This window comes from Danio rerio, chromosome 19 (genome assembly GCF_052040795.2).
Source record: "Danio rerio strain M-AB ecotype USA chromosome 19, GRCz13ab, whole genome shotgun sequence".
NCBI lineage: Eukaryota > Metazoa > Chordata > Actinopteri > Cypriniformes > Danionidae > Danio > Danio rerio.
The window spans coordinates 42,852,501-42,868,805 of record NC_141039.2 but is presented as its reverse complement, the minus strand read 5'-3'; the positions used below and the strand labels follow the sequence as shown (position 1 = coordinate 42,868,805).

Genomic DNA, 16,305 nt, shown 5'->3' with positions numbered 1-16,305 from the left:
TCTTTAAATATTTTGTTATAATTTCTTTTATTTTCTATTTATATTCTAACTACTATTTCTCCATAATTAGAGGCCAGGCAGCAGAGCTGGGAAGAAACCTATTGGGTATACTATACAACCCCTTCAAACAAAGATTTATCAGGACCACACTCGAAACCAAAGGGTAAGAAAATTTCCCAGACTACACCATCTAGAGCACAGGTGTCAAACTCAGTTCCAAAAGGGCCGCAGCTCTGCACAGTTTATTTCCAACCCTAATTAAACACACCTGATCAAACTAATTGAGTCCTTCAAGGTTGTTTGAAACCTACAGGTAAGTGTGTTGAAGCAGGGTTGGAACTAAACTGTGCAGGGCTTCGGCCCTCCAGGAATTGAGTTTGACACCCCTGATCTAGAGCTTTACCCGGACATCCACAAGTTAGTATTTTTTGTCATTGTTACAAATTTTTACAACAAACACGTTTTAATACATTCATAACGGCGTTCGTGTTTTACCGTCATGCTTTAAAAAAAATGCTAAAATTTTTTAATTAAAACCGATAAATTCTGCGATGTTTAATCCTTAATCATTCCTCCTGTATACCAGTCCCACAACATTCTGACACTCGATGACACTCAAATACCCTGTCAGAAAAGTCTAGTGGCTGGGAATGAGCTTCTTACAGTGTCTGCTATAATGTTAGTGTTGTTTTTACGTGTTTACATAGATGAATATGACCACCGTGTACATACACAGTACAGTTACGATCTTATTGCCACATTAGATCGTTATGATAACATGATACAGTATATGCCTTCAGTCATTAAACCAAAGATAAAGATAAAACCCAAAAAATAACACAACTGGAATAACTACAGCAGTCGCGATCGTGTGATTTTACATGAAGCAAGAGACATCTGATGACGTGTGCAGTTGCTGTAGCGCTGTCCCAATTCTTAGGGGTAAATTTTGAAGCCCTTCACATTCATCCTTGGATTTAAGGGCAAAGGGGAAGGAGTAAGGGTACAAAACTAGAATTGGTATTGGGCCTAAGTCATACTTTCTAGCACCACCACTTGTCCAAAGTTGCAATTTTGAAATGTAAATAACTTTTGAACTGCAGGTTCTAAATCAAAATTCTCATTTTCCTTGATTCAGTGGCTTATTGCAATGCAAAGTGACACACAGTTCAAAAACCGTAATGTTTCGTTTTTTCTAATATAATTGTAAACCTAATTTTTCAACTCGTCCTAAACGGTTAGTTTAATTGTCACCAAAATTGAACCAGATCATCTTCAGACCATGATGACAAAAAGTTATCAAAAGAAAGTTGATTAGTGAAACGGTTGTGAAATAGTACACAAACGAATTGTTCGAAGATGTCATAACATTGAACATGAAGCCATATCTACTCAACGCTATGGGTTATTCTTACCAAACTTGCTGGGTGCTATGACAGCTATAGTATGAGATTGTCTAAACCGTTTTGGTTCAGTTCCACTTAGTGGTTAGGAGATATGAAAAATGGCTATTTTTGTAAATATCTTGTGAGCCCTTGAGTTAAAATTCACAAAATTACATTAGAAGGTCATTAAAATAAAAGGCCTCTATACATTCAGAGGACATTCTGAGTCAATTGATATCCACTTTTCCCATATTCGGCATTGAGCATCAACCGTTTAGAATTTTAACCAAAAATTCCATATTTTATAAACGCATTGAGGTATTGTCACCAAAATTTCCTTCTTCCTGCATGCATTGATACCAAATTTTTTAAATGCTATTTTTTTTTTACTCCTCCTAGACTGTTGATCAGATTTTTACCAAATTTGACTCAGATCATCTTCAGACTATGCTGACAAAAAAGTTTAACATTTAAATCGATCTAACTCATGTCGATATGTGTTATGGTTTTTGTTTATTGCTCCAACAAATATGCTGGCATGATGCCAAACTACAACTTAGGCTGTATCACCAAGATATTGACACCAAATTTTAGGTGTGTCATTTCCACCTCACATTGAACAAACCACCAATTTGGTCACAGTGCCACCTACTGGTCAAGAGTTATAAACCAATAGATTATTCAAATTTCCACTTAAATGAACTTCAAATGTATTCAGAACTTATTGTTTTACTTGATATGGTGTTGAAAAAGATGTTAATAGATGCTGTAATTTCACGTGCAGCCTTTACTACAGCTATGGTTTATTGAGAAGTGATGCACGCTGTTGACATCTCAATGTCATTATCAACCAGTAAAACCAAATTCGAATTTAAACAGACTTTCTTTTGTAGCTTTTCAGTATACTACGACTCTCCAACTGTTTTAACCGACAAATGTGCATAAAAATCACCTTGATTTAATTGTCTAGCCCTAACGAATACAGAGGGTAAGTCCTCAAAAACCACATCAACATCGTAATACAGTACCTACTGTAGGTCATACCCATGTCATTACACAAACATTGCACATTAAACACACAAAAACACATTCTCGAGCACACACAAAAAAATGAACAAATACAGAATGCATTATCATACAGTACTTCTCCAGTTGACTGATTACATTTAGAACCGCAAACATTTACAAGCTAAAATCTAAAATGTTGTTTACAAATGCAAATGAAGCCTTATTTAATTAAACCAGGGCTAATTTGCATACATTTCTAGCACAACAACGTAAACATTGGATGAAGGCCGATTTAGATTTCTTGGCTTTTATTTTATAGACAGATTTTTACATGGGAAATTTTGAGAATCTCTTTTTATCCCTCCATGATTCAGAAAATAAAACCTTCATAATGCAGATATGAAAAGACCTGTAAAGTTTCAGCTCAAGTGGAGATTTATGACTCAGTGCAGGAGAAAAAAAAAAAAGTCATTCTGGGAGATTGGCCTTTAAAAATATGTAAATGTAATCTACAGGCACAAACAGATAAAGTGCAAGGGGGGTAAAAATAGAAGGCTTAAGTACATTTGGATGTTTCTTTCCATCAAACTGAAAAAAGAAACACTTTATAAAAAGCCTAAAAGCCAAAAATCCTAAAATTAAAGGGTGCCTGCTGTGATTCGTTGAACAATTTAAAACTTTATTAAAAAAGGAGGACGAATGAGACAGGGAAATCATCCTGCGACTGCTTGCTGAAAATATATTAATAAACCAAGATTTTTAATGTAATTAATGTAAGACAAACAATGTTTATTTAACATTTGATTGATCTGACATCAATGACAGAGCGGCAAGCATCAGATCGACTTCTAACTGCACAACTATTTGAGCAAAACTGCAAATCTCTGAGCGGTAAAAGCTAAAACGTGGTACTAAATTTACAGTCTATACGACAAAGGATAATACTGTACATGACTTCATAACAGATTTAAGGATTAAAAGAATAATCCCTAAATCCCTTTCAAACCACTTTTTGTGTAATCCACTTCAAGTTGGAGAATCAATAAATAGTTCACCTTTCATCGAGGATTCAGACATGATTATGACTATTTATGAATGTCTCACCTGGATTTGTAAAGCACATATTGTATCATATTGTATTGTATTGTTTCAAATTGTATCATATCATATCATATCATATCATATTATTAGTTATTTTATAAATTAAGAGAAAAAATGTCTCACATGGATTTATATAGTACATATTGTATTGTACCTTATTGTATTACATTGTATTGTCTCGTATTGTACCATATTGTCTTGTATTATAATTGTTTCTATGACAATAAGAGATAAAATGTCTGGATTTATAGAGTAAATATTGTATTGCATTGCACTGTATTGTATTGTATCGTCTCAGATTGTATCGTATCATATTTTCAGTTATTGTTTAAAAATAAGATAAGAAATTGTCTCACCTGGAATTATAGAATACCTATTGCATTGTATTGTATTGTATTGTCTCATATTGTATCATATAGTTCCGTAGTTTTTGTATGAAAATAAGAGAGAACATTTCTCACCTGGGTTTATAGAGTACATATTGTATTGTATCATATCAAATCTCATCATTTCAAGTTGTATCATATCATATCGTATTATTAGTAATTGCATAAAAATAAGAGAAAATGTCTCACTTGGATTTACAGAGTACATATTGTATGGTATTGTATTGTAACGTCTCATATTGTATCGTATCGTATTTTCAGTTGTTTAAAATTAAGATAGAAATTGTCTCACCTGGATTTATAAAATACCTATTGCATTGTATTGCCTTATATTGTATCATATAGTGTTGTATCGTATCGTATTATTAGTTTTTGTATGAAAATAAGAGAGAACATGCCTCACCTGCGTTTAATGAGTCTATATTGTATTGTATCATTTCAAATCTTATCATTTCACATTGTATCATATCATATCGTATTATTAGTTATTATATATATATTTATAGAGTACATATTGTATTGTATTGTATAGTAACGTCTCACATTGTATCATATCATATTTTCAGTTATTGTATAAAAATAAGATATAAAAATGTCTCACCTGGATTTATAGAATACCTATTGTATTGTATTGTATTGTATTGTACTGTACTGTATTCCCTCATCTCATATTGTATCATATAGTATCGTATTATTCGTTTTTTTATGAAAATAAGAGAGAAAATATCTTACCTAAATTTATAGAGTCCATATTGTATTGTATTTTATTGTATCATATCGTATTTTTAGTTATTGTACACTGTAAAAAATAAATCCGTAAAATTTACGGTAAAAAAAGGGCAGCTGTGGTTGCCAGTACTTTACCGTTAAAAACACGGTACAAGCCGTAAAAGTAATTTTTAATTTTTACGGTTAATTACTGTATTTTATTAATTTCTAGAGGTAATATGTCTGTTTTTTGAATGATCAACATCTACGCATCTTTTGTTACACAGTTAGACACGTTAGCACACCCACATGCTGGTAGTGATGAGAAAGTTACATAATGAGCCAATGCTCATCACAATCAACTTCTTCCACAAGCAGAAAAGAGTATCAGCATATAGAAGGTGCTCAGTGTGATTCACACAGCTACTAAACACCAGTATGGTAACATGCATAAAATTAAAGTCATAAAATAAACATTGTTTATCAACATTAGATGTAACATAAATCTCTAATGTATATTACCGATGGGGAAACAACTATAAAGATCCATATTAATGTCAACCAAACGCATAAAAAGTTATGTGCCATGCAGGGAATTCTGGAAAAGTCAATTTACGGTTATTCACCGTATATATTAAGGAAACATACCGTTAACCAGGTTACGAATTTGTACTGTAGCATTTTTACAGTTTTTTACCGTTGAAATCACGGCCATTTTTTACAGTGTATAAAAATAAGATAGAAAATGTCTCACCTGGATTTCTAGAATATCTATTGTATTGTATTGTGTTGCCTCGTCACGTATTGTATCATATAGTATCGTATTATTCGTTTTTTTATGAAAATAAGAGAGAAAATGTCTCACCTGGATTTATAAAGTACAAATTGTATTGTATCATATCGTATTGTATTGTATCATTAGTTTTTGTATAAAAATAAGAGGCAGAAAATTACTAGAGAACAAAAATATTCTATAATGTAACAGAAAACATTTAATTTACTGCAATTGAAAACATTTAGTTTACACAATTCATATTTATTTAAAACATAAACAAACAATGACAAGTATAGTAAATTACTTTACAAAAAAAGTATACTTGTGTTTTTATAGTATATTTTCATTTTACAGTAATTTACTATACTTTTACTGTAGTTTTTTTATTCTATACAATATATGGTGAGTAAAAAATAACTATATTTCGTGACTATGTAATTTGTAGTAACTCTACAATAAGTATTCAAATAGTATTAAAAATATGGACGTTATTTTTTAATTTTTCATACCTAGTAGTTACCTCACCCACCTTGTATAAGAGGAATAAATAAGAGCAGGGAAAACAAAAGGTCTCAACACTTCGTAAACAATGTAGCACTCTATATCAGACTATATTAGTAAAATACAGTGAATTTCATACAGTGGAAATATATAAAAGATTTAGAGGGTTAAAACACAGCACACAAAGGCAGACAGTTGTACTGCCAACAGGCTCCACACTGCAGTCTTACCCAGTAGACCGGGATTGTCTGTCTGGAAACACCAGGCTGAGAGCCTTGGGAAGGCAGAGACGCAGATTGGAAGTGCTTTGCATTAAGAAACAAAAAGGAAAGTAAAAGTGATGTAAATCAAATGATGAAAAGATAAAAAAGTAAATAAAATTATATGAATAACCACTTTTTGGTAACACTTTAGTTTGAGTAACAATTCACATTTACTACTAACTATTCAGTCACACTCACTTTTTTCTACTACTTTCATAATACCTGCCTAAGATATATACTGTTTATTAGCACGTATAAAGTATGATCTTATATTACATCCCTAGCCAATACCTAAACCCAACTAATACCTTATTAAATATTAATACACAGCTAATAGGTAGTTTGTTGAGCTAAAAGCCTTGGCTAATGGTTTGTTTTAATAGCATGAATTTTACATTCAAATAAAGTGAGAGCAACAAATGTGATGAAAAAAAAAACTGTTAATCATATAATAAATCAAAATCTTGCTTCATTGTACTTGCTTCAACCAAATTTGTGCAACCACACTGAAAAAAATAAACTGTGTCTTTCACTCAAAGTACATTTCATGTTGGATTAAGTGAAAAATGATGGTTTCTGATTTAAACATGTTAAATTCTATCTGCCTTAAAGCAAAAAACAACCCTCGTAAAAACAAAAGCTTTCCTCAAAGTCTTATTTTTACTTTGAACCAGCAGTTTTCATATCATGTGACCATAACTTCTCACTTGTCAGGTATATCGTTTTGCCATCTGTTGTAACTTCATTTGAATGTGTTTTCTACATTAAATATTTAAGTTGAACTAAAGTTATTCGATGAATTCATGATCTCTATAAAAACTATATTTTACCTTTCGAGTAAATGTCTATCTTTTTTTTATTTGGGCAGACATTTTTCACTTTTTTCCAAGTCAAAACTATCATTTTAAGAATTGCTAGCTGTAGCAAATTACAGCATTTTTTAAGTGGATCCAAAGCAAAATTGAACTTTAACTAAAAATATAGCTTGTCCAAAATAATAATCTACATTGTAGCTTAAAAATTATTAGTCTATTAACTAATATACAATATTTTTGTATAATATATACACACAAAAATATTTGGCTGGTTGTTCAAACAACTTATTTAAAATACGTTGAAACAACACAATTCTTAGGTTTTTTGGGGGGAAAACTAATGTTCAGTCCACTTAAATGTGTAAAAACGGTTAAGTTAACAATTGATTTGTGTTGGATCAAAATTAAAGAATTGTGTGAAACACAGCATTTTATACACCCAGCATTTTTTATAGTAAACTACATTCGCCGGCCACTTTATTAGGTACACCTGTCCAACTGCTTTGTTAACAAAAAGACTGATTCAAGATGTCCAGACTGTTTCGAGCTGATAGAAAGGCAACAGTAACTCAAATAACCAATCGTTACAATCGAGGTATGCAGAAGAGCATCTATGAATGGACAACACATCCAACCTTGAAGAGGACGGGCTACAGCAGCAGAAGACTACACTAGGTGCCACTCCTGTCAGAACAGGAAACTGAGGCTACAAGACTCACAAAAATTAGACATTGCCATCAGATGGTAGGGTCAAAATTTGAAAGCATGGATCCATTTTGCCTTGAATCAACGGTTCAGGATGGTGGTGGTGGTGTAATGGTGTGGGGGATATTTTCTTGGCACACTTTGGACCCATTAGTACCAATTGAGCATTGTGTTAACACCACAGCCTACTTGAGTGTTGTTGCTGACCATGTCCACCCCTATTATGAACACAGTGTACCCATCTTCTGATAGCTACTTCAAGAAGGATAACATGCCATGTCATAAAGAGTAAATCATCTCATACTGGCTTCTTAAACATGACAATATGCTCATTACTCAAACGGCCTCCACAGTCACCAGGTCTACATCCAATGGAGCACCTTTGGGATGTAGCAGAACGGGAGGTTCGTATCATGGATGTGCAGTCGACAAATCTGCAGCAACTGTGTGATGCTATCAAGTCAATATGGACCAAATTTCTGAGCAATGTTTCCAGTACCTTGTTGAATCTTTCCCATGAAGGATTAAGGCAGTTCTGAAAGTAAAAAGGGGTCCAACCCGGTACTAGAAGGGTGTACCCAAAAGTGGTCGGTGAGTGTATATTTGTCAAATTCTTGACAATAATAAAAATATTTTTCATTTAGATTCAATTAAATGTTTCAATTTAAACCAAAGGTAAATTCTACTAAAATAAAAACAAAGTAAAAAAAAAAAACTTACAGTCATGTATTTTCAAAGCTGGCTCAATGTTTAATTTTTATCAATGGAGAGGTCACAACAAAAGCGCAGCACAGCATTGTGCAACTTAACCCTTTCATTTATACTCAGTCAACAAATGACTCCCAATGAAGTTAGACAATAAAACAGTCTCTCAGACCTTTTACAAAGTTTACCAAAGCAGCCATCTGTTAGCGCGACAGCCGCATCTACACGTCCATTACTAACTCTATCTGCAACTCTTAATAAGCCCTGCTCAGGCTTTTTCAAGCGCTTCATCATCCTGAAGGTGATCCATTTTCAGATAAGCCCCTTGCATATCATTCCCCCGTTCTTTCCATTCATTGCTTTCACGCTAAGTTATTAACTTGAGGCAAAGAGCAATGAATGCCAAGACCAATGCATCTAAAAATTATGTGCACGGCAGAGCTGATACTCCAGCATACAATAGCGAACAGACCTTTCAGATCCTAATGTTGTTCATTACTAAATGAAATGGCGCAATCCATAATCTCCATCTCCTTACGAGACCGTGTGTTCGGAGTTAGTCGTGGGTGAAAGTGAATCCAAATGAGCATATCAATTTCATCCGCTTTGTAAATATTTCTATAAAGAATGATATTTATTTTTTGTCTCCATAGGCTTCTCTTCGCTTCTGATACTGACAGCTACTGCTACTCATTTTGGAGTCTGAAAAGTTTCCATTAGTGACAGAAAACCAAGCTCGCGCCATTTCTCCAGCTGTCCGCTCAGCAGAAGAGCTTCAGTGGATGTGCGAAAACCAGAACCACAGAGACGTGAATGAGAAAGATAGGAGGTGTTGTTTTATTTAATGTGCCTTCAAATCTGCCAGCTGGGTAAAAGGCTAAGCGCTCAACCTTGCTGGCATCTGACAGCCCATCTCTGATAGAGCCTTTATCTAGTTTCTTAAAGATTTGCTGCTGGATTTGGTCTGGACGGAGCTGAAGTGAAAAGTTTTGTGCTAAAATATCAAACATACAGTGCATAAAGGAGTACAGCCCTCTTTAAAGTGAACATTTTATCTTCATTTTAAAAAAATATACATAAATTAGCTTTTTTTTTTTTCATGTTTTGTGATTCTGGTCACACTTTACAATAAGGTTCATTAGTTACTGTTATTTAATGTATTTACTAACGTGAACAAACAATGAACAATACATTTACTACTGTATTTGTTCATGTTAGTTAACGTTAGTTAATGAAAATACAGTAGTTCATTGTTAGTTCATGTTAACTCATGGTGCATTAACTAATGTTAACAAGGATGGACTTGTATGTTAATAATGCATTAGTAAATGTTTAATTATGATTAGGCCAACACGGAATCTGCGCGTGCAGAAATACAGATTTTCTGCAGATTTTCCACAGAATTCCGCAGATTTCTGAAGATTTTTAGCCCAATATTAATTCTGTTTATTTACTTGAGTAAATGTGTAAATCTGAATTTATTCAGTTTTTATTCAGTAATTTATTACTTTTTATTTAACTACTTAAACTCTGCTGCTATTTGGGGATTTCCGCCTGGATTTAGCCTACCCAAATTTATAAGCTTCCCGAATTCACAGAAAGAGGTGTAAATGCAAAAATTTGGCATCATTTTAAAGAAAACTCTTTGAATTTTCAGAAAACACTATTGAAAGTGTTTAAAATAACTGTATATGTCATCTGTGTTATAATAAACACCTAAAAAATGAGGCGCTTTTTGTATTTTTTTTTATAAACTCAAATTTGAAAGTGTACCTTTTAGGTTTTGTGTGGTCTAGCGTGCTGTAATTAATTTTGGTGGTTCCTGCACATGTCTGTAATCATAGGAAAAAAGAAAAAGGTCTCTACCATAATCAATGCAAAAGTTATTGCATTCTAACTGATGAGAGGTGCTGTACAAGCCACAGAGACCAATCCTTGTTTACATATTTCACTATTCTTTTGTTTGATCAAACATAATTCACTGTGTTTGGACCACATCAGACATATAAAAGGATTACTCATGCACATCACCTCAAAAACAGAGGAGAATGGCCTTGAAGCGCACAGCATAAGGTAAGAGATGACAGCTGTCTCTGCTATCTGGGGCTGCTTACTGATCATGAATGTATTGTTTACATTTCTGCACCATGGAAACACCACAATTCATTCAACAACTGTTTAGCATATGAATATAATTCAGTAAAAAGAATGCTAGAACTGTATGAGCACCGGCAAGAGCTTTTATTTGAGCTATAACTTGTACATGTGTCATATAAAAAAAATATGAAAATGAACCAATGTAAAATACCTAGCTCGGGTATCCAAAATACTGTTTATTTAAGTGTAAATAACTTATATACAGTAGAATAAAAGCCAAAGTGATGCATATGTGCATAAAATATAGATTCTACACTTTCAAACAACACCACTTAAGGGGGTCTGGTGCAACGCTAGCCCTTTAAATCTGAAAGCGAAATTCGATGATGTCACGGACCTGGTACCGGGTCTGAAGAGTTTAAGTGGTTTTAATATATTAAGGTTTTAATTATGATACTCAGCTGGATACTCCCAAAATAATTCCGCAGAAATCCGCAGATTTTTATCAAAATTCTCCGCAGAAATAGCAAAAAACATCCGCAGATTCCGTCTGGCCCTAATTATGATTAATAAATGCTGTACATGTGTTGTTCATGATTAGTTCATGTTAGTAAATGCATTAACTAATGAACCTTATTGTAAAGTGTTACCGTGATTCTTAATTTTATTTATTTTTCCTCATTTATGAATTTGAATCTCATTATAGGAGCTTGATCGTTCTTCAAGAAGCTTTTAACCTTGAGAGGTTTAAAAAAAAAGGGACTTTAATGAACATTTTTAACAGTTTAAAGTGATATATTGTCTGGGTTGCTGTTAGGGCTGGGCGATATGGGCAAAAACACATAAGTCGCACAACATTTTAAATTATAAACAAAGTCTTTGATAAATACATACAGTTCAGGTTTTTTTTCTATACTTAACACTATAGACAGCACTACTGTGCTGTTGTGCAAATAACAAAGCAAACATAACCATAAAAAACAGCTATATTGTCTGAGCAAAAAAGGAACACACTTGTAATAATTTTCCTTCAGATTAATCCCTTTTATTAATTTGGGGTCGCCAAAGCGGAATGAACCACCAACTTATCCAGCATATGTTTTACTAACACACACCAAAACCGTCACTCAGGAGGAAAGAGAAAAAATTACATCGGCATGCTGGAGAAAAGTGAATTTCATTTCGCATTGGTCTCCACGAACAGCAGTGACAGAAAGCAAGTCATGAACTCCAAATGGCTCCTGAAGTCCTATCAGAAACCCTGTCCTGGTCAATGCATGTGCCTAGAAGTTCAATTTTGGATCTCATTTTCTTCAGTTTTCGCAATGCCATTACATAGTCCGTGCCTGCCCAGGAATGATCTTGTTTGAGAGTGAAATTGCGAGTTATAATGCAGCTAAACCACAGGCCAAATGGAGTGCAAGGACTTTTCGTTTGCTCTTTAAAAGCACAAGAGCGCTGGCCTCAATCCACCAGCGCCAAATAAGCATTTACTTTTGATTTGGCACACGCTCAGCACGGCAAACAAACAATTATTTGCAAAGCGCGCAGAGTGCAAATGCCACACTTCTGTGATAATATGGAAATAAAAATGTCAGGGGGAGGAATAAAATAGAGTGAGGTTTGGGCATAGCGGTGACTGAATTTTTTTTAAGCATAAGACAAACATACAATATGGACAAACAAACTGAGAGAGAGCTTTTTAATTATTGGATTTGGGTGTATGTAATAAAGCATCTAGCTCTAGCTATTTAATGTACTTCCTTTGGCATTTGAGTATTTATATATTTACTCTTCTTGTTTTGTTAATTGTGTTAATGAATGAGGGGTTAGCTTCAAACTTCAAATTCCAGCACTTTTAAGGTGCATTTGTATGCTTTTCCAGCACCTAACAACCACGGTTAATTATTTTTATATATGTTGTATGTACTTATTCACATTTAAATCCATTGTGCTATTTAAAAAAAACACAATATGACATTTCACCTTAAATTGTTGAATACTTTGGAATTAGATTTATTGGGACAGTTCACCCAAAAATGATAAAAAAATACATTTAAAAAGTTCAGTTATTGGATGAAATATTTTTTTAAGTTTGGTCCCTTTCCACCTAAAGTCGATATCTCAAGAAATGAGCTAACAGTCAGATTTTGTTTGGGTGTAGTCCCAAACTTTCATGACCAGTCGTTCATGATATTTCAAGTGCATTGCTATTTTTTTTTTACAGTCATTGAATTGGCGTTTCAGATGCAAAGTTGCATTCTGGGTGAATGTCTCCTAAATAAGTATGAAGCTAACAGTGCCAAAACAATCTGAATTTGAATAGTTTGAATTCTTAAAAACTTAAAACTGCATTTTTTACTTACCCAATATCAGCAGTCTTTGAATTCAGGACCAGAACATCTAAAGTTGGAAAATATGTCTATAAAAATCTGACTTAAAAATTGTCTTAAATTTCAGATGTTTAATAATCAAGTTAAGGAATTTAAATTAGAGTTGACATTTTTAATAGCATATAATCAGTTTTATTAGCTTACAATTGTTAATAATAATTTAATTAATAACAATTCAAATTCAGATTGTTTTGGCTGATTATTAGCTCCATAAACACATGCATGCAGTGAGCATTTTGCAATAAAAACTAGTCGCACGACAACAATTTATGCACTTGCACATATGCTCCCAAATATATTTAGAGGTCAAAGATGAAATTGTGCGCATATGCAACCAAAACAGTCACAATTTCGAGCCCAGCAATTCCAAATTCAAACAGGTACAAGCACTTTGTCCAAAATCCAAGTACTTTTCTAACCTTGAAAAACACTATAATAAAAATCAAGCATTTTCCAGGATTTCCAGCAACCGTAAGAACCCTGTGATTAACAATGGACAATCTATTAGTGTTTACCCCTCTCCATTTTTTATTCATTTTATCATACAAAAGACCAATAAAAAGACTGAAAATAAATAAAGCATCTCGCTACAGCTCATCTTAAGCCGTGGTCACACTATACTTTTCAATCCACTGACTTTCATTAATGTGAATGCAGCAGATTGAAAATGTAAGCCTTTAGGATGTTATTCTGCATTTTCACAGCTTAGCAAAGATTAAGTGTGGTGAACTCTGACCTGCAAATTTGCATCAGATGAATACAAGAAGATCAATATGTGACCTCTCAGTTCAGAAACTTAAAGCTGCAGTGCTAGTGCAAGTTTGGCACCAAGTACAGGTGCAAGTTTGACACCCAGTGGTTGAAGTAGGTATTGCATGCCTGGTTCAAAACACACGCAAGCGCAGGTTGCCAGATTGATGGCATTAACAGAATCAAGCCTAAAGGCTGATTTAAGGTTGATTTAAGTTGTGTTCTCAATGAAAGCAAAGCCATGTGATAGAATGTTTTCCATAATAAAGGGACTTTTTGTTCTGATTTATTTTATCTTTGCCATGATGACAGTAAATAATATTTTACTAGACATTTTTAAAGACACTTCTATTCAGCATTGAAGTGACATTTAAAGGCTTAACTAGATTAATTAGGCAAGTTAGGGTAATTAGGCAAGTCATTGTAAAACAATGGTTTGTTTTATAGATCTTCGAAAAAATATTGCAAGAGGGGGCTAATAATATTGACCCCAAAATGGTTTTAAACAGCTGCTTTTATTCTAGCTAAAATAAAATAAACAATACTTTCTCCATTCCTTGGTCTGTTCTTGTGTTTAACATGTTTTGTATTTAACATCCAAGGAAACTGAAACCTAATTCATCCAACTAAAACAGCAATCCTGAGTTTAATAAAAAATAACAATAATAAAAAAAAACGTCCTGCCGTTATCAGTTGGGATGTTCGAGGCCACTAAGAATCCACCGGTTGTATACTTTATTACCTGGGAAAAGAAGGGCACAATTGAAGGCTGAAACAATAGACATCTATGCAAAACAATCCACAGGATGACCCAATTTCATCTGTGTTGTGTGTTCAAGTCACAAGATGAATACTGAAACCGAAGGAGTCAAACAGCAGGTACAGTCATCCATATGCACTTATCAGCCACCAATTTATCTAGCCTACAGCTGTTTATTGGTGCCTCCAGAACAACAGCATTACCATACACAGAGAAATCTCCATTGAAAATACTCACCAATTCAAGACATGAACTTCTACTGGCACACATTTCTACATCTGACACTTTTAGACTCTCTCGACAATGAATAAATATCTTCTACCCATTCTTATGTGCAAGCTGGGTGTCAAGGTAGAGTAAAAAAACAAATCTTAAAGGGTCACGAAACACCAAAACACATTTTTTGAGCTGTTGACAGTCGTATATGTGTCCAACACGGCTAAAAACACTATTAGGACACCTATATTTCACTAAAAAGTGTAAATTGGTTGTTTTTGCGTTATTTCAAGCAAATTCGTACTTCCTGTTTGAAACGAATTTTTGAAGCTGCGTCACGGTCATGACATAATAGCCTGTATTCCAGCGTGCAGACTGGGCGTCTGTGCCAGAGTGAGTCTTATTACGTCTTACAGTGTGCTGCATTAATGCATGAATAAGGCTTGGTTCAAACCAATCAGCGCGCTCTATTTTGCAATTTCATTAATATTCATTAGTGTCACTGTTTACACCAGAGACGCCACGTTGTGTTGGCAAAACAAGAGTGAAGTGTTGCTTTTATAGTTTGCTGCCATTAAGTTTCGTTGTCCTTTTCTCTCTGTGAGAGCTCAGACTCACGTGTGGATTAACAGTGTACGCGACGCTCGACAACAATAACTTACGTGTCTAAGGAGGATTATTGTTTACCTGAGAGCTGTTCTCATCTGCAAACGCTGAAATCCGGATTTGCTTGTAGTCTTCTCTTCATAAAGACGCGGCTCTAGTTGCTGGTGATTGTTCTGTCTCTACAGATTTGGTAAGTGAGCGACCAGTGCTCTTTGTTTATTCAGTTTGTTCATATCGAATTAAGTTACCTATTGCACTGAGTGCAAACTTGTTAGCACCGCATTTAGTGACCGGAATAACACACGCGGCTTTCTGACGCTACCTGCCGTGTGCATCTAAATTTCCGGGAATTGCGGAGCTTTTTTTTCTCTCATTCGCCGTGCGGTATCAAACATTGCATGAAAAATACACGCTTAGAGCAGCGCCTCGAATCAAATATCATGTTTGTCGCGAGGGGCATGAATGAATTCCCTGAATGAAAGAGCCAAACTGCAGTTAAAGTCCAACAATTAATAATCTGGCAAATAATTCAACTACAGATGTCCATGTAGGTTAAAGACAATGACTGTAAAAAATACACCATCACTTTCTCGTGTGTGTATTTTGACTGAAACTCGCGCGTGCTCAAATAGACACTCCCACACCATCCCACTTTAGTTCCTCCGACACTCCCCCCTAAACAGAGCTGGACACGCCCGCTTTTCTGACTTTTTCCAAAGTAGAGGTGTGAAAACACCCTGCTGAAACGAGGGGGTTTCATGGCCCTTTAACAATGGTGAATTGCAGTATGCCAATGAAGTGACTGAAAATTGGTTCAGATATAACCAGGCTGCTAAGGACCCACCAGTTGTATCCTTCACTACCAGGGAAACGAAGGATGCATTTGGAGGCTGAAAGCAATGCACATCCGCACAAACAATCCACAGTATAATCCAATTTCATCTGTGCTGGAACACAACAAGTCAATGGTTGGCCATTGTGATTCATTGGGCCATTGGTCAGCGTTGATCCGGCTGGTTGGTTTAGGGTGTTCCACATGTCTTCTCTTGCCGGGTTAACGTCAGATCGATTTTTAGTGTGATTCAGCATGTAGAACTGTCTAAAGAGTGTACTCTGATTTGGTTATTCAGC

At 34.5% G+C, this 16,305-nt stretch overlaps 1 protein-coding gene across 24 annotated transcripts in view; it reads right to left on the bottom strand.

Moving 5' to 3' along the window:
* The window catches only part of vps50 (VPS50 EARP/GARPII complex subunit), a 305,358-nt gene that overhangs the window by 103,149 nt on the left and 185,904 nt on the right, over positions 1 to 16,305 (bottom strand). For 12 of the 24 annotated variants that reach the window (XR_015515668.2, XR_015515667.2, XR_015515669.2 and 9 more), the window contains 1 exon segment: positions 6,095 to 6,169. Coding sequence is in view for 2 of the 12 variants with exons in the window: in NM_001365104.2 (NP_001352033.1) it covers positions 6,095 to 6,169 (75 nt within the window). In the remaining 10 variants the exon portion in view is untranslated. 24 annotated transcript variants of the gene reach the window in all.